This window comes from Barbatula barbatula (genome assembly GCF_947034865.1).
Source record: "Barbatula barbatula genome assembly, chromosome: 19".
Classification (NCBI taxonomy): domain Eukaryota; kingdom Metazoa; phylum Chordata; class Actinopteri; order Cypriniformes; family Nemacheilidae; genus Barbatula; species Barbatula barbatula.
Window position 1 is genome coordinate 12607797 of NC_136782.1, and position 18203 is coordinate 12625999.

At 38.1% G+C, this 18203-nt stretch overlaps 3 protein-coding genes across 6 annotated transcripts; 2 read left to right on the forward strand and 1 right to left on the reverse strand.

Annotated features, from left to right (window-relative positions):
- Positions 1 to 1347: 1347 nt before the first annotated feature.
- On the forward strand, positions 1348 to 5714 carry LOC306908845 (zona pellucida-like domain-containing protein 1; the record flags this gene model as incomplete). Its single annotated transcript, XM_079482058.1, has 9 exons — positions 1348 to 1435; positions 1501 to 1727; positions 2315 to 2505; positions 2593 to 2665; positions 3076 to 3173; positions 3273 to 3356; positions 3491 to 3662; positions 3738 to 3843; positions 5551 to 5714. 9 exons carry the CDS (start codon positions 1348 to 1350, stop codon positions 5712 to 5714), a joined length of 1203 nt encoding a protein of 400 aa, XP_079338184.1.
- Positions 5715 to 6469: 755 nt separating this feature from the next.
- On the reverse strand, positions 6470 to 8834 carry LOC306908137 (uncharacterized protein). 4 transcript variants are annotated; one of them, XM_079480747.1, is made up of 4 exons: positions 8492 to 8834; positions 8242 to 8321; positions 7641 to 7737; positions 6470 to 7551 (listed from the first exon to the last, which is right to left on the reverse strand). In XM_079480747.1, the coding sequence occupies exons 2-4, from the start codon at positions 8288 to 8290 to the stop codon at positions 6756 to 6758; spliced, it is 942 nt and encodes a 313-aa protein (XP_079336873.1). In that variant the 5' UTR covers positions 8291 to 8321; positions 8492 to 8834; the 3' UTR covers positions 6470 to 6755. The 4 variants fall into 4 exon arrangements, with proteins under 4 accessions (XP_079336873.1, XP_079336874.1, XP_079336875.1 ...); XM_079480748.1 differs by having other exon boundaries at positions 8454 to 8508; XM_079480749.1 differs by lacking the exon at positions 8492 to 8834 and having other exon boundaries at positions 6470 to 7548; positions 8242 to 8358.
- A 2109-nt stretch (positions 8835 to 10943) lies between these two features.
- On the forward strand, positions 10944 to 14575 carry LOC306909040 (uncharacterized protein). The gene is made up of 4 exons (XM_079482382.1): positions 10944 to 11099; positions 12897 to 13085; positions 13426 to 13543; positions 13623 to 14575. Exons 1-4 carry the CDS (start codon positions 10983 to 10985, stop codon positions 13793 to 13795), a joined length of 597 nt encoding a protein of 198 aa, XP_079338508.1. The 5' UTR covers positions 10944 to 10982; the 3' UTR covers positions 13796 to 14575.
- Positions 14576 to 18203: the final 3628 nt, after the last annotated feature.

The window sequence follows — 18203 nt, forward strand, 5'->3', positions numbered from 1 at the left end:
GAGAGAGAGAGAGAGAGAGAGAGAGAGAGAGAGAGAGAGAGAGAGAGAGAGAGAGAGAGAGAGAGAGAGAGAGAGAGAGAGAGAGAGAGAGAGAGAGAGAGAGAGAGAGATGAAAGGCTGAGACAAAACTATTTAGCACAGACAAACAGTTCTCTTAGTGATGTGTAGATTACATTTGTAGAATTATATGAAAAACTGATATAAAGTATTATTATTAACTCTAAAGACTGCAACTTTTCTCTTTTTCTTCAGGTCTGATAGTAATCATAATGTAACATTATGGAAAATATGAAAGTAATTTTATTGTGATAATTTTGATTTCATAATATTAATAAAATGAATCCAATCTATAATATGAAGCAAACTGAAAAAACTTGTGAAAATATATCTTTCAGTTGGTCTAATAGCACATTCAGCAAATAGTGGAGCTCTGACATTAATAAACAGAGTAAAATTCCATTTGTTAAATAAACAATTTTTTTGTTACAAAATTAAATTTTGTTGCTTGGGGTCCCTAGAGACCCCATGGACCGCACAAGGGTTCAAAATCATACAATACAGACCAGTCAATGTTTGTGACCCTAGAAGTGAAATCTGATAATAAAAAAATAAGGGAACCTTGTGTACTTTATCCAGCAGAGGAGAATGTTAGAAAGTCATGAAGGTGTGACGCCTCTCAGTACATTATGTGAAATACGTTCTCTGACCGAGGGGTTTTCTGGCACAAACAGGTCTGCATGCTTTATTCAGCCCTCTTTGTCAGATAATACTACCACTCAGTCAAAACTAACCATTTAGCCTGTAGCAGGGGTGTCTTAAGATTGCTGTTCTCACGACACAATAGATGATGCCAGGCCAACAAAGGTTATTTTTGGCATCCCATGTTTCACACCTTGTGGCATATTATCACATTTCTTGTATTAATAATGTTCTATTCCCAGGACATGATGCACATTTTAATGACCTGAACAATAGACTTCTATACAGTATAGTTTCCATAGCTTTGGGAAAATATGGTCCAGATAGATTAATTGTACAAACATCACAGTATTGCAGGACTGTCATTGTCGACCTGTCAATCAAAGTAATTTGTGCACAGAGTAGAGGATTCACCTAGTAGGAGGGATGAGACACTCCCAAACCTGTTCAATCATTCCTGAGGGTCTAATGTTATAAAAGAAGCATCCAGCCACCTGTCTCATATTCTGTCCATTCCGACTCCAGGAGTTAAACAGGTATGGTGTAGGAATGAATGTCTCCTGCTTTTACTTTCATCTTAATATTTGGTTTCACATGCATGTTTATTACTGATGGATCTGATCTCCTTAACTTTCTCTTCTCTTAAGCATGATGCTGTGTCTCTGCCTCTGTGCGCTGGGTGTTTTCCTGCAGTCAGTTCACTCTTATAACTGCTCAGCGCACAACAGAGTTCCAGGTGAGACCCTCCAGCTCTTTATTCTCTGCTACTTGCTGAGCACTAACACCACTCCTTTCCCATAGATAATGGAGACCTGACGGTACAATGTGGCACCAATATGATTTTACTGGAGGTGAACCTGTGCACTGCTGAATGGGCAGGCTTTGATCCCAATGGACTGGCCTTGAATGGTGAACGCAATAACAGCCAGTGCATTGGCACCATTGACACCAGCGTGAACCCACCTGTCATTCGCTACCAGCTGCCTGTTAATCACAGTCAGGAGAATCCATGTAGACAATCTCTGCAGGTGTGAATTAAAAGTTCTGTTTTTGTTTTAATGTATAAGAGTTTGAAAAGATAAAGGCTAAACTTAAATGGGTAATTCTACAATGTAAAATATTTTTAGTCCAACTCAGTTTTCTTTTGAAGTGTTGCATAATCTTTTTCAAAGGGCTCAATTAAAGTTTTGTTGAAATGACAAGTGATACATTTATAAAAATTCAACTGAGCAAATTGAAAAATGTAGATGTTACCAGTCACTGGAAAATGTTGAATTGGGTTCTGATTTTTTTACATTGTAGACACACTATTGATATTTTTGTTGAAAATGTTAAATCCAATTTTTAACTAATCTTAAAGGAACAGTTCATCCAGGAAGAAATATTCTGTCATAATTTACTCACCCTCAAGTTGTTCCAAATCTGTCTAAATGTATTTGTTTTGATGAACACAGAGAAAAATATTTGGAAGAATGCTTGTAACCAAACAGTTTTTGGCCACCATTGACTACCATAGTAGGAAAATCTACTTTGTCAATGTTCTGTTGAACTAAAAAGAAGATATTTTGAAGAATGTTGGAAAGCAAACAGTTCTGTGTTCCTTGTATGTTATTAGATTGTGGACGAGGTACCCAGCAGTAATGGGCCATTCAGCATGTTCTCCAGCATTCAGTCCGTCATTATCACTGGCTTCATTGACACGCCCAGCTCTGCAGAAGGCATCATTAGTTACTCCACAGACCTATACTACCATTTCTCCTGTCGGTACCCGCTGGAATATCTCATCAACAACACTCAGATTGTAGCGTGAGTATCCAGAAATCACTCTAACACTACATACTTAACCTGTAGCAGCATGACTCGATAGACTCGATTTTCACTTTCCTCCTCCAGGTCATCGGTTTCAGTGGCCACAAGTGACAACAATGGAACTTTCATTGACACTCTCAGTATGAGTGTCTACAATGTGAGTTTTTCTTGGTATCTTTAATTTAAAATGCAAAATGTCTTTTTTTTAAAGTCACCATGAAATCAATCTGAAATCAAACAGAATTGTTGCAGTGATTATTATAAATGATTTATCCGTGCCCACCATTGTTGTTTTTTATTAATTTGCACTTGCGATCTTTAATAAAAAACATTAAGCTTTCCCACTCTCGACAACAACTCTTCCACACATGACATTTTTAGCCCTCCACTCCAGGCGGACTTACAACAAACCAATCAAAAAAGATGGGGAAAATAAAGCCCCACCCTACATATTTCAGAAGCCGTATAACTAGGATATATGCCACAACACGGAAAAGAAGTCAATCGCACCTTCCGTTTCTTGGTGACTTTAAAGATATATTTCTACTATGTCTATTTCTTTGGCAGAGCACAGCCTTTACCTACCCACTAGTGGTTCCACCATCAGGGCTAGAACTGCGCTCTAAAGTCTATGTTGAAGTTAAAGCTAACAATCTCACTGGAAAGTAAGAATATTGAAAAATTATATTTTTTTATGTAGTGACTTATTATCATGAAGTGTTTTATAATGTTATTAAGTACTATTCACTGTTTTCTGTCTTGAGCTTTCATCTTCTGCTAGACCACTGCTTTGCAACCCCTTCACCGTATAATCAAACCAACACCAGACGGCATAACTTTTTCACCGGGTGAGTTATGCCTACTGTACAGTATACTGTCCCTCCATTAACAACTGGTCTGATATAAACTGAATATTAACTACGAAACTCTTAAATCTGTTATTGATATTATATATGACTGTATCTCTGTTGTGTCATTTCAGTTGTGCTATAGAGAACCGGACAACTGTCCTTTATAATGGCCGTTCCAAGTACTCCAGATTTTACTTTGAGGCGTTTCGTTTTTTGGAACACCGTGATCAAGAAATGTCCACTATATATCTGCACTGTATACTTCGGCTTTGTGAGCCAAACAAGTGCCAAGAGCTACTTGATGTAAGTAAGGCTTGTAGAATAGAAACTAATCATCACCACCAATGATCAGCCAGTTAACATTTCATTTTTGTGCAGTCTTGCAACACTAATAGAACTCGAAGGCGAAGGGCACCAGAACCTTTTGGATCGCAAGCAAAAGATTCTGCCACAGTGTCTGTGGGTCCTCTGTACACCGAAGCCCGTGAGTCTGCAGATACACACATACACTCTTTAAAATACATGGCGAGAGAACCCAAGTGCAGGCAGCGGTACAATAATTCAAATTTTTTTATTAATAAAATAAAGACCTACGATTGGGGAAAACCAAAACAGAACTATAAGACAAACTTCAACAAATGCAAAACATAAACTTCCCATGAGGTGGGCAAAAAGCAGAGACACGTGATAACCTAAACTTGAAATGAGGCAGGAACAAGAAAAGATAAACTGCAATAAACAGGCGTAAATAGGTCCGGGCAGGTAGCAATAATCCAAAACGGTAAAACAATCCAAGGTAATACACAGAATAACAAGATTATGCAAAATAACGCTCAGAAATGAAGCTGTAGCAAACACTGACTTTACACTGAGTAATAATAGTGATCAAGTGCAGCGGTGATCATGAGTGCAAAGGATTATGGGAGATGAAGTCCAATAGTCAAAACTCGGCTGAATGTGATCTCTGGTGACCGGAGAGTTGATATCGTGATAGCTTTATTGTGTAAACTCTTTATACACCTCTGAAGATATATCTATGTATATTATATTGCATTTCTATCAATAGATCATTCCAAAAATGACACACTGGACCTTTTAAAGGTTCTTCATTGCCATGCCATAGAAGAAAAATGTTTGGTTCCACAAAGAACCATTCAGTAAAAGGTTCTTTAAAGAACCATCTCTTTCTTTTTTACAATCTAAAGAACCACTTTTTGCCATTAAATTGTTAAAGGTTCATTATGGAACCAAAAGGTTCATCTATGGCATCAAAGACCAGTTTTAAGTACCTTTTTTAAAGTGTAGCCTAAAGCCAGCATTAGACCTCATCATTGTTAAAGGAATAGTTCACTCACAAATAAAAAAAATATTTAAGCATTTATTTTACTCTCCACTGTTGTTCCAACCAAGTATTTTTTCTTGTTGGTATTCTTCTGAATATCTTAAAGAGAGTTTTGAGACAAATCTCAATGGTTTTGTGCCAACACAATGAAAGTCAGTTTGGGCTTATATTAATACATTTTTGGAATAATCTGGTTACCAACGTTCTTCAAAATATATTTTTTTGTGTTCTGTAAATTACATAAGAATGACTAATTCTCATTATTGACTATTGATCAGACTATTGATCAGTCACTTCATGAGAACTAACAACTATATACCAGCAATGATGTCATCAATTATGTCAATGAGTAGATTTTCCATAGGCATCAATTTAAATTTAAAAAAGGAACAAGGATGATATTTAACATCATTGGGAGACTTTTTCAAATGACCTTAAAGGCAAAGTTCACCCAAAAATGGTCCCTTTTGACTTGACCATAGTAATGTTAATTTCTACAATGAAAAGTCAAGTCAACAATTATTTGGGTAAACTATTTCTTTAAAAATCATTACATACTTTGTGGAAATATTCATTTATGCACTTATTCTTTTATGAATTATTTCTCAATGAAACCATTTTTATTTGCTATGCTTAAATAATGTATCTGTTTGATCCTCCAGAGAATAACCTTCCCTCTCCTTCTCCCTATGGTATGTGATTTTTTTCTAAACTTTATATATTTTAATTTCAGACCTAATTCTTATAATAATCCAAAGCAACCATCCTGTCTGCTAATGCATTAGAAATCCCATAAGCATTGTAGCAGTGACAACAAGCTTTGACGGTAAATGTTTGTTTCCTTTTGAGAATCAGGAGGCAGTGAGCCATTGACCAGGAATAATGTAAACATGGCTGGAGTCGTGGTGGGGGTCATGTTTGCCACCGGCGGTGCTGTGACGTTGGTTATGGCTGGATGGTTCGTGCTGAAGAAGTTTTACTGGGCTGGTAGTCTGCCTCAGGCATTCCACTAAGACATCCATCAACCCGCCATCTGTTCTGTGCTGAATTAAGTTTAATTTGATATCAGATAAGGTGTCTGATCACAGCATCAGCACAAACTATCAAAGGGCTGCTTTGCATAATGCCTATTTAGCATACTGTAATCTATTTAGACAGGACTGGGAAGTCCAGTAAACATTTTGCAGCTGTGCTCTCCGTATAAAGCTGTAAGACATAATGCATTTATGTAAATGCAAAACCGCATATGGTCAGAACTGTTTTTAACAATTGTAACGTAATGCTTTGAAAACTTTATATGCCTTGATCTGTTCATTTCATTTTTCTCCTTTTGTCATGCAGATTGCTTGTTTATTAGCCACTGACTTGCTGCTTTCCTGTAATGTAATGATGTGTTAGTTTAGTTGACTGTTTAGATGTGAAATAATTAGAAATTATTAAATCATGAACAGATTATGCACAGTCAGAGTGATATCTGCCGATAATAAATGAACATTTCTTAACTCTCTGAATGTTATTAAATCATGTAATGACTATTAATATTTAACATCAAACTAGTGATGATTCTTAATATTAAGAGCACAAATTCTTGGCATTTTCCTGTCCTTTTTTGAATGACTGAATATATAGGCTGGTAGTGTGAATAATAGTTTTTATCGACCGATACCGATTATTGGCCGATATATATCGGTGCACCTCTAGAATTTATTTTTTATTAGTATGGTTCAGGCAATGATCATTCGACAACATACAGTATATTCATCTCAACTATGTACAAATAAATCTTTATTAACATCCTTTTATATATATGAAAACATATAACACAAAACATTCTCAGTAAACATGCAGTAAATAAAATATTCTCCCTTTTCTCTTTCACTTCATTAAGCAATTGTTTCCCTTCATGTCATTTCCATCCTTTTACATTATGATTTCCTTGAAAACTGTATAAACAAAGATAGTGCTCTACATAAGTTACAGTTCACAGTGTACATCAAAACATTGCATAACATGCTATTTACACTACAGTTATATTTCTGAATGAACTGGAGAGTTTAATTTAGGGTGTGTACGATGTCCTGCAACAGTGCATAAAGTCTGGTTGAGAAATCCTCCTGTATGGATTCTATGTTTGTCTGATGAAAAGCTGACGATTCACCATTATTCATATTTTCTTGTAGACTGAGTATATGTTGGTCTAATTTAGAAATGAACTGCTGATTATGAGCAGATGAATTCTGACAGAACTGGTCCACTTTTGAAATCATCACATCTCTTGGAGGCTGTACCGAGGCAAGGTGGCCAACCAGGGCTATCTTCAGCGCTGCCACCTTGCCTTGTATCTCCAAACTGAAGGTACACACTTCCTGTCCCAGTCTGGCCGTCACTTCTTCCCAGAGTTCCTTTCCACTGCTGTCTCCTTGCTCCTCCACAGCTTCAAAGGCCTTCGTCTTAAAGTTCTCAAAGGCTGCTGTCCTTTTCTGGTGGCTTTCATCCAGTGCAAGGGTGATCCTCTGCATGACCTCCTGGTAGAGTGCAGCTTCATCTGGGTTTAGGTCCTGGAGGTTCAGATTGAGTTTACCGCAGAGTTCTTCGGTATTTGACTGGAGGGCAGTCTCGAGCTGCTTTGTGAATGGAGCTAGGAACTCTCTGATGTTGGCCAAGGTGTGTTTCGGGTGGCTGGGGTAAGGAGAAAGCCTCTGTCTCAGCTCGGCGAGCTCCTGCTTCAGACGGGCTCGTAATCTTTCGGACTCCATGCTCAGTTTATATCTGAGCTCAGCAGCCATGGGGCTGGAGGAGTCCTGGGAGTAAAGGTCACTGCTTACCACATGGTTCTTCCACATTCCACTGCTGAAAAACATCCATATCAATGTTCATACAGTTTGCCATTTCTTAGTTGCTTAAATCAATCTGTACTGTTGAGAATGATGTTAACTCACTTTTGATCTTTGGCAAAATCTTTCTTGTCAGTGGCTTGGTTGTCCTTCTGTAAGCTTAAAGATGCTTCTTGGTTGCTATCGTGATTAAGTGGAAACGCTGAAATGCAAGAAGGTTGCAAGAAATGAGCAAAATCTCATGATGTGTAAAGAAAAATGCATTTAGAGGGGCCTTGTATTATCCAGAAATGTTTCTTAAAAAATTAAAGATGGTCTATTTGTATATTATCTGACTTAGAAAAATCTTCAAAAATAAAAATAAATATACCCAAGTTATCAATGGGACATTAAAAACTCTTAATATGTATCATTTAGGTAAATATATGTATACATGTAGTACCAATATATACCTCTGATGTACTTATATGCACTCTTTAGGTGCAGAGATATGAACACATAATAAGTAAATAAAATTAAAATAGTTAAATATTGTTTCGAGAAGTTACTTCATCTGTAATTACAATATCTGCACCTAAGTTACATGTATTTCAAAGCCAAGATGAAAACACGGTGGGAGTTTGGTTTAATATGTAGTTTATAGATGATTATTTCAAATATTTTACCACAGAGTGCAAATAAAATAAATAAAATAATAAAGACATACCTGTTGTAGAAGCAAAGGTCAAAGCCAATATTACAATGTGAAGAAACATAATTTCTAATGATGACCGTTATTCTTTCTCTCTAAAAATAGAAACATCACAAACAGACATTATCAAATTGATATGCAGAAATTACTATTTGTCTATATTTTTTAATCAGATATTATTGCCTATTAAATAGTTATTATGCAATATGTACGAAATTACAGCTTACACATCAAATCATCAACAAGGGGAAAATTCAACCCTTACCTGGTGCAGAGAAAATGGGAGAAAATCTTCTCAAGTTCCATATTTAAAGCGATCCCTTATCAGAGGTTGTCCCGGTCTTATGTGTCAACAGTCAGCACATACCACGTAGAGGGTCAGTTTGATAAGCAACAGGAACCAGAAGGTATTTTGCTAATTGGCTTGTGTTCCAACAACACTGATTCAGAGTATCCCTAGTGATGTAATTTCAAGGCCAGAATTGACACAATTCCAGGTCACAGGAGGTCGATGCTATTGAAATATGTTTATGGCAAATTAATGGCATTTAATTAGCTATACTGGTGATTTAATATGCCACACCCATCAACAATATAAACTATTTAAATGAATCACATATCACTTGTCGTTATGCTCATAAACATGAGATACGGGCTACAAACACTAACATTGGGTGTAAAGTCCACTTTGTGAACTGTCTGCTATTTGGCTCAGTTGAATCAATTGAATTCTTACCTACTTGGCTTTCACACAATGACTTTGCTTTTCTCGTAATATCACGGAAAAAAAGACTAAGAACGAACCTTCCAGGTCTTGTTTGCCGCAATCTCGTTTGCTTTGCAAACAAAGGTGCTGTTTGTTTGTACTCTACTGAATGGGTCCTGGCTGCTGATAAACAAAACCAATAGCGGATAACTTTGAAGATCTGATTATTTCAGCTAAAAACAACTTTATTGTTGTTTAATAATTTATAAAACAATTTGCAACAGTGCAGTTTTGTGCATTATCATACTTGTTTTCATCAACTTCACTTGCTTCACTAGTGAATTAGTTTGAATATTTATTTGTTTCCATCATGTCCTTGGCTTTACTGGCAGCAAACACAGCTAAACAAACACACAAACGTAATGGTCTTTCATGACAAGTCTCCATATTTGGAATGGAAACATGTTTTAGGGTTGAATTTAAATGCACTTATTTATAATTAATACAATCGTTTTATTACATTTACATTTAGTTACATTGCTCTGCAGACATTTGAGTTCACTGTCATGAAGGGCTCAAAGTATGTGAAATGTGACATATTTATTGCATAATGAAAAAGTGACTTTGAGGTCATAGTCCAAACACTTGACTGTGTGTAATTCAGAGTTTAGGTTTATCGAGTTAACAAAAAATGCTTCAGTAATCATAACCAATAAATATTGTGTACAAATGCAGTGCAGCTCATGTTTTTTTTATATTCTGTGTTTCACTTCAGATATTGGCCTATTTACCAGGTCAACACTTGATTCACAGTTCAAAGAGTGCTACAAGTCTGCTTATGTAAGTATTTACATCCATTGGCATTTGTTTATAGAGCCCTTTTGAGCTCTGCATGTAGAGATTCAGCTTTAACCTAGATATTGCAAAAGGTTAACTAAGCTGTTCAAGGGCTTCTCGCCTAAAAGGTACATCATGGGAATGTGAACTGATATAAAAAGCAAGACTTTTTGTTTGTGAATGGACCAGGTTTGTATGAATACAGAACATCAAAAATGATCAATTTTCTTGCCAAAGCATTCTAGAAGTAAACTTGCAGACTTTTACAAAAAAGACTGCAATGTACGACTGAATCAAGGATGTGCTGAATGACGCCCAAACCACGGCTAAAATCATTAATCAGTTTTGTGGTTTCACTGTGATCCACAACAACGTGTAATCTGAACTGTCGGCATCAGGTTGCATCTCTACCTATTGGCATGTGCGATACCTCATCTCTAGAACGGTCATGAATCATTCAGCAGGGCAGTGAAAGAGCTTCCTGAATGACTTGTACCAGTCTCCGATCCCTGCAAGCTAAAATGACGTGCTTGTTCAGTGTTAGCTTCTTCCGGCTTACCTTACTTTGTTGGTTTTGGACCCCAAAACTAGAAACTGCTTTTGGATCAAGCGTAGCTCAGGGAAAACCCGAAAGATCTTCCTGCAAACCAGGTAACGTGGATTTTGGGGACACAAGTATTTTGGAAAATTACCAAGATTAGCCATTTAAAGAGCAATCCGGATTTGTGTATTGTTAAAGGTTTTTACTGCCCAGAGGAAGGGGAGGGTCCAGTTCCTTGTCCAAGAGGAACATTTGGGCCAAGTTTTTGGGCCACATCAGTAAATGGTTGTATCAGCTGTCCACCACATTATTATGGACCTAGAGAAGGTCTGAGCAACTGCGTTCCCTGTGGGCCCTGGTCACACCAACCTCTGTCAGGACAGGACAGCTGTATATGTCTGCGAGAGGGACAGGTCTTTCAGGTAAGCTGTGCGCTAATATTGTTAACCATATGTGTTCCCATATGTGTGCAGCTAAATCTGCTCAAACAGACGCTCACGTTTCAATTTAGTGAAAGTCTGGTTACCAGATCTGCTCTGCTCTCCTTGACTGCGAGTGATCTTTTCATCAGTTACTGCTCACTAGGGAGTTTTTGTCTCTCGACGCTGTCACCTTTTCTGACCGTAGGCCAGTGATGGGCAGTGTCCCTGCACTTTGGGATATCTACCTACAATGAAAGGGGAGGCTTGTGCAATGAAAGTCTATGATATCTGCAAAGACGGAAGAGCACGCAACCAGCATGGGGAGTGTCTAGACTACAAGCAATGGAAGCAGTATTGTTCTGAACAGGTGAGTGTTGGATAGGAATTTTGAAGATGAGGACGTCGAACATCTGGAGGTGATTCTAGTGATTTAGTAAAGATTAGGTGTGTCCGAAATTCCCCCCTATACCCTCATTCACTATTCCCTTAAATCACCCTAATCCACTAAAAGGAGTGAGTGAACTTGGACGCCACTAAAAATTGATGTCCCCTCAAATATTCCCACTATATTGGGTATAGGGGGCTATTTCAGACACATTCCTATTTATGTATAAATTTCATACATAGTGTATACAATTGTTGGATTGACAGAGTAAATCGGATTTCAAAAGCGTCAGAGAGCTGGTAAAAGCTCACCTTTGTGTAAATAAGAGGAAAAATATGCACGGTCACAAACTAACAACTTTTGCACAGACGTCACATGCATTTACACATTTGGCAGAAGCTCTTACTCGAAGAGTATGTGCAATCCTCTGTGATCAAACCCATGACCTTGGTGATGCTGGCACCATGCTCTAACCACTGAGCCACAGGAAAGCTGTCATGCATTTGTGATGCTGAAACTGGAAATATGTTGCTGACAGATTAGATGAATGCTCAACAATAGACTCTTGAGCAGAATATTTTTTATGAAAGCGCGAGATTTTTAGGATTAAAACACTTTTTAAATGATCAGAGAAGATTGACCTACCATTTTTGGCTTATGGTTTTAGTGCTCTTTATAAAAATAAAATTTACCTTTTACATTTTAGTAACTTATCTTAAAACATGTTTTACTATTAAACGTTAAAACATTAACTTCTTATTAGAACGAATAACGCAATTTGTACGAATGAACGCCTTGGACTTGAGTTCAAGACGTCTGCAGCATGCATGCGTGAACCCATGTGTCATCATCATTGCCATCTCTCGTAAGTGTTTCAAAATATCTTATAGTCGTGCAAAAGGGTTTGTTTGTACATTTACGCATTTGGTAGGCGCTTTTATCCAAAGTGACTTACATGGCGTTATACAAAACATTTGTTTCAGAATATGTGCAATCTGTGGGAACGAACCCATGACCTTGCTGTTTTCTGTGTATTGTATTCAATGAAAGCATTCATACAATACATCAACGAAAACAATCATGCTGTCTGTTTACATAGCCTACATATCCTGAATTGGCTCCTGTAATGAAATCATATGAAAAACATGCAAAATTACTACTGCACATTTTCGGGTTTAAACTTTGTAAATTTATTTTGTGAGTTCACCGGAATTTGACGAATTTAACCCTTGGCCTTCATTCATAGACCCAGGCGCACTGTTTACACAGTAAAAATGACATGCTGATTGTTCGATTATTTAGTTCCCCGCACTTATGAATATAGGCAAGGGCCCACCTTATTTAGCTAGAAGATGAAACCCAAACATTTGATTGCTTGAGAATGTTTCCTGTGTGCTCTGTTAGATAACGTTCTTTTTTTTGAGGAAATAAACAAGCTGTATGCAACTACACCTCTCGCTTCCAGAGCTCTGCTGAGAACATTCTCTCACGACATTTATTAATTTGGTCCGATTATTTGAAGAGTAATCTAAGCACAGAAAGAAACATAGAGTTCAAAAAAGGAACCTAGAGTTTAACACTGATCTGTTATGAATACAAATGTACTGAATGGCACGTTTGCTCATGTAGGAAGTCCAATGCGTGTTTTCTTCATGTTGACCTGTAAGTCACTTTTACCTCTAAACATGGTATCTGTATTCTAACCATCGATCGGTCATGGGGCAATGATGCAGTAGACCCCATGCATCGGATGTCATGTGTTGTATACTGTATCTCCAGGTATGTTCATCTCCTGAGCTGTATGAGGGCCATGATGGCTCCTTGGGCCTGTGTTTGTGCAAGGGCCTGTCCGGGCCCGAACAGGACAGGATTGACTGTGTGGGCTGGTGCTGGAACACACAGAATCCAGTTCTGCAGGTGGTTTGCACCGAAAGCCTTTACCTGCTTTACACAGAATCAAATAAACAGGTCAGACCTCATTTATGTCATTGTTTGGTGTTAGTTAACACCTCATATTAGCGTCTGCATGCGAAAGTAAGAGTCAGTGTACACATCCTCAACATCCGCTATTTATCTGGTTTGACCCATCAAATGAATTTCATAATCCATAGGACAGTCAACTATTAAAAAGAAAAAGAAACATAGTACAGGTAGACAGAAACGTTTTTAGAAAGTACACTGTGAGGGTGCAGGATACCGAGAGTGTAATATGGCCCCATTGAGGCACAAGTGAGAGTTTAGCACAGACAGTGGTAAGATATCACTCTGACCTATTTGTCCCTAACGCACCCGTGTGTTTTCTTAAAAGGTGAGCATGTCTGAAAGCGTGCTGGAGAACGCTCTTAAACGCTGGGACTCCCATGGGAACTTGGAGTGCAACACGCAACTTAACTTCTCCAGGCCTGTGTACACATTGCAGACAGGGGGTGAGTGGTCAGAGACAGGAAGAGATGGTTTAATGACTGAACAGTATCAAGAGTCTGAACTCTGTTTGCCGTTGTGCAGAGGCGGGCTTCTTTGGTCTGCACAGTTCTGTCCCTGTGGAGGTCCGAAAGTTGATTTTTGCCCACAGCCAAGACACCAACAGCCCTTTTGAGCTCCCAGATAAACGCAACGTTGCTGAAGAGGACAGAAGTAATGCAACACTTTGTCACATATATACTCAGGGTGCTGCATAAGGCTTTGGTCACAATGGGCGTGAATCTTATTTGCTTTACCAATCGTTGAAATCTATAACAATCATTTAATTTGAACTCTCTCAGGAAACATTACATTTAAAGGGATACTCAACCCCCCCAAAAATTGTCATTAGACACTCACCCTCTAATTGTTCCAAACCTGTAAAAAATGTCTTTGTTCTGTCGAACACAAATAGCGCTTTTCCATTTGCATGGTACGTCAGGTTTAGTATGACTCGGCTCTGTACAGCTTACTTCACTTCGGCTCTGTTTGCTTTTCCACAGCAGTTTAGTACCGCTTCGAAGTGGGTAGGGATCGTAAACTTATCATCATAAACACACACACAACACAGGAGACACATGGAGCATATTGATGGCGTATGACGTCAAAAATAAATACCGCCAAAAATATCAGACAGTATGGAAAATCTTACAGCAAATAGCAGACAACAATCTGGTTTGCTCAAAGCAGTGGAAATGCGGCAAAGGAAAGATATTTGGATGAATTCTGGTGCATCATTGACTACCGTAGTAGAAAATACTGGTAATCAAAGGTGCCCAGAACTGCTTTGCTTAATTCCTCAAAATGTCCCCTTTTGTGTTCAACAGAACCAAAAACAACAGATACAATTATTGTTTCTACTATGGTAGTCAATGGCGTCTCAGAAATGTCAGTTGCTAACATTCTTCCAAAATGTAAAGAGATTTGGAACAACTAGAGGGTGAGTAAATGATGACAGAATGTTCATTTTTGGGTGGAGAATATCTTCTTTAAGGTCTAAAACAAAAGAATGTATTAAAAATAAGTACATATATAAATATACTTTTATAGTAAAAATGAGAATATTCAGACATATCCCAGACATTACCGCACATTTTTTGTTTGTTAAAACTGTACGTCATTTGTTTATAATATAAACAAACTGATTTTATGCACCCAAAAATGATTTTACTGCATGCCTTTTATTTAAATATTTTTTTAAGGTGACATTGAAGACAAAGAGGAAGAATGGAGCTCTCACTGGTCCCTCAAATCATCAGCATTCATTTCGTCTGACAGGAAGCCAGGAGGAGTCTTGAACCCAACAGCATGTCTGCATCCAGGAGACATTCTTCTCTTTACTGTTACTCAACAACACTACCCTCGATATGATGTGTAGGCGCATTCCGTCGTGTGATTTATTTCATTGTTCGTTTTTATTGTCCCCCATTGTCACTGTTTTGTTTTTTACAGAGACAGCTTATATAACACTAATGCTGATTTTGACTGGGGACCCTTGAGATTACTGGCACAGGACCAGAAACTACCCAAATCTGCCCATTCGCTATTCTCCATGAGTTTCAATGAGCCCGGGGTTTATGTCTTTAAACTCAGCAGCCACCACCATAGACACATGGTATTAACATCTTTAGTATCTCTAATAACTGACTCCATGAAGTAAATTTTCTGACATTAGTGGTGCTTGCTAAGGCAATAAAAATAATCCCATTACACTATTAAATGTGCATAAAAGGTGAGACCCAAGCATCATTCAGCTGCCAGAAAATGATATAGACTGACGGGTTGTCTATTTTGACTTTCTGACCTTTCTCCATTCACCTATAGCAACACCTTAGCAACTGCAAAGGAACACACTAAAACCCATTCCCTAGCAACTTTGGCAACCACTCCCGTCAAAATAATGAAAACATTTGGTTAAGCTTTCTGATGTGTATTTATTGGTACATGTTCTTGTTTGGTTCTTTCAGTATGTGAGAGTTGTGCCCCCTGGAGGAGAATGCTATGACTCCGGGACCTTCTTTTCTTCTGACCCACATCATTTCACTCGCATGGGCATCGCTCTGAGGCGCCAACTGCTGCTTCGTCCTGATTGGCCAATGATTGGTGGACTTCTAGTTGGAGCTGTGCTAGTCTTGTGCCTGTGTGTCACAATATTGGTAAGTGATACAAAAATGAACTCCAGTGCACAATGGTTATTGAAATGACTCAACACTGTATCCTCGCAGATCTTGTTCAGAGAATACGGTTGGCCAGAAAAACTGGCAGCTCAAGCCACCTTTCGTGATCTGCAACTCGGTTACAACATGGACGATTATTCATCTAAGGGATCCAGGGTGGTGACTGTGAAAAAGACGCATAGAAACCTGCAGGTGGGCTTGACGGAGGGTTCTGTGGAGAGAGGTAAACACAAACACTACAAACTTAGGGAAATCTTTTGTTATTGCTATAGTGTGCTGCTCATTATACTCTTCTGACCCTAAAGGGAATCGCACACCGGAGGTGGTAGCACCGGGTGTGTATTACAAAGTAAAGTGCTGGTCAAAATCTGGCAACCTTGCTACATTGTATCAAGGAAGGCAGTGCATTGTTCATCCTTTTGATCCTTTGATAACAAAAATTCACAAATTTATTCAAGTAAAACAATTGAAAACGAGGGACACCACATTATGAAATAGACTTACTTGCCAATTATTCTGACCAGGACTGTAAAAACTATCCAAGATGTCTTATCTGCTTTCAAGAGAACCGTGAATTCAGGCTAAATGAGTCACATAATGTAACCTAAAACATTTAGCCTTTATGTGATGTATGTTTTAGGGAATCCCTGACATTTTGTCAGAACTTTGTCTAGGAAGCCACAGTGATTGTCATATGAGTTATGACTAGTGACATCTTTGACTTTCCTTTAGTATTGTATAAGCTAGAATTCCCACACGCTGTACTTTGCCCACAGCGGTAGCTCTGGTGTCAAGTGAGTTCTGGGACTACGAAGAGCAAGTGGATCTGGAAGCCTTCAGTTCCAGCACGTTTTACGACATCCTGCTCAAGCACAGCGTGTCCGTTACGGCGCGTCTCGGGCAGCTCAGAGGGGAGGTGAGACCCCATGAAAACAACAGAACGCCTCCCACCCCCAAAGCTTTAGATGTCACCCTCATGAAGCACAAACCTATTCACCTGTATTGAATAGCATTATATGGAGATGTTAGACTGTAATTTACATTCTCTCCTGTTGCACCCTTGAGTATCACACAATGTCGAGAACAGCAGAACTGTTACTTCCCTAGGGCAATGTTCAGGATTAAGTTGTCCTGTGAGTTGTAAGAATAGTATTTCTTTGTCAGTCTGCTCAATTGAGTGAAACGTGTTCTGTCGCTGTCTATAGGTGAAGCTGCTCTATCGGGGGGTGATGGGGAAGTTGACAGAGCTCCACCCTGGCCTAAGGATGTTAGGGGGAAAAACTGAAGACCTTGAGAGACAGGTGAAGCAGGAGATGGTCCGGAGAAGAGCACTGGGGAATCAGCTAGTCCAGCTGTTGGACAGTCAGATCCAGATACTGAGGGTGGAGATGAGAGCGCAGCAGACCATGCAGAAGAACTTCAGAGCAAGATTGAGAGAGTGTTTAAGACTATTGAGACTGCTCCCTGAGGTCCAGGAATCACTCTGGGATGAAAATATTAAACAACAGTATGTGTGATACTGTGTGAATCTATATATATATATATATATATATATATATATATATATATATATATATATATATATACATTTAAATGTGTACATTTTTATACTTTGTATTTTTCTGAAATATATACTTGCATGTGTATGTTATTTTAAATACAAAATGAATATGCACAGTACACAAACATTTATTCTGGATGCGATTAATTGCGATTAATCGTTTGAAACACCTAGTTTATAAAAACTATTTAATATGTACAGTATGCAGAGATATATTATGTAAAAACTAACATTTATGATGGATGCGATTAATCGATGATCAGCCCTATATCTTTAGAATATTCATTTAAATTATGAAAAAACTGAAATTATTCGATATTTTGCTAAAAAGTAGAAATTAAGTTGGCTCCCTAAGCTTTGATTTCCAGATGTTCTGACTCAATATTACAAATATCAAGGTTATATTTATCATTGATAAATCTTTATTATTATAAGGAATGATTTTGATTTTATTTAGAAAAAGTAAATCGCAAAAATGACTTGGGTTTACGCACACAGAAATCGTGGCTACAGTAGTAATACAGTAAATAATCTGTATGTACTCTGTATGTGTCTATGCCTTGCTAGTGACTGATAATCTGTTTTCTGTATATTCTTTAGTGTTCAAGAGCGAGTGGCTGTGCTGGCAGATGAGATGTCTGAGATGGTATCAGTAGAGAGCCAGAGGCAGGGGGCCTGGGTGGTGCTGAAAGAAAGCACTGGAGCACAGCTGTTATGTCCTGCCACTGGATCAGTCCTCAGTAGAGACGACATCATCGGTGAGATCTTTAATAAATAAAGTATACAGACGTAAGAAATTGTGTAAACTTTACCTTCTGACCTCATTTTTAATTCTTATATGGTCAGAAATTACTTAAAGATAATAACGGATTTAATAATTATTATTAA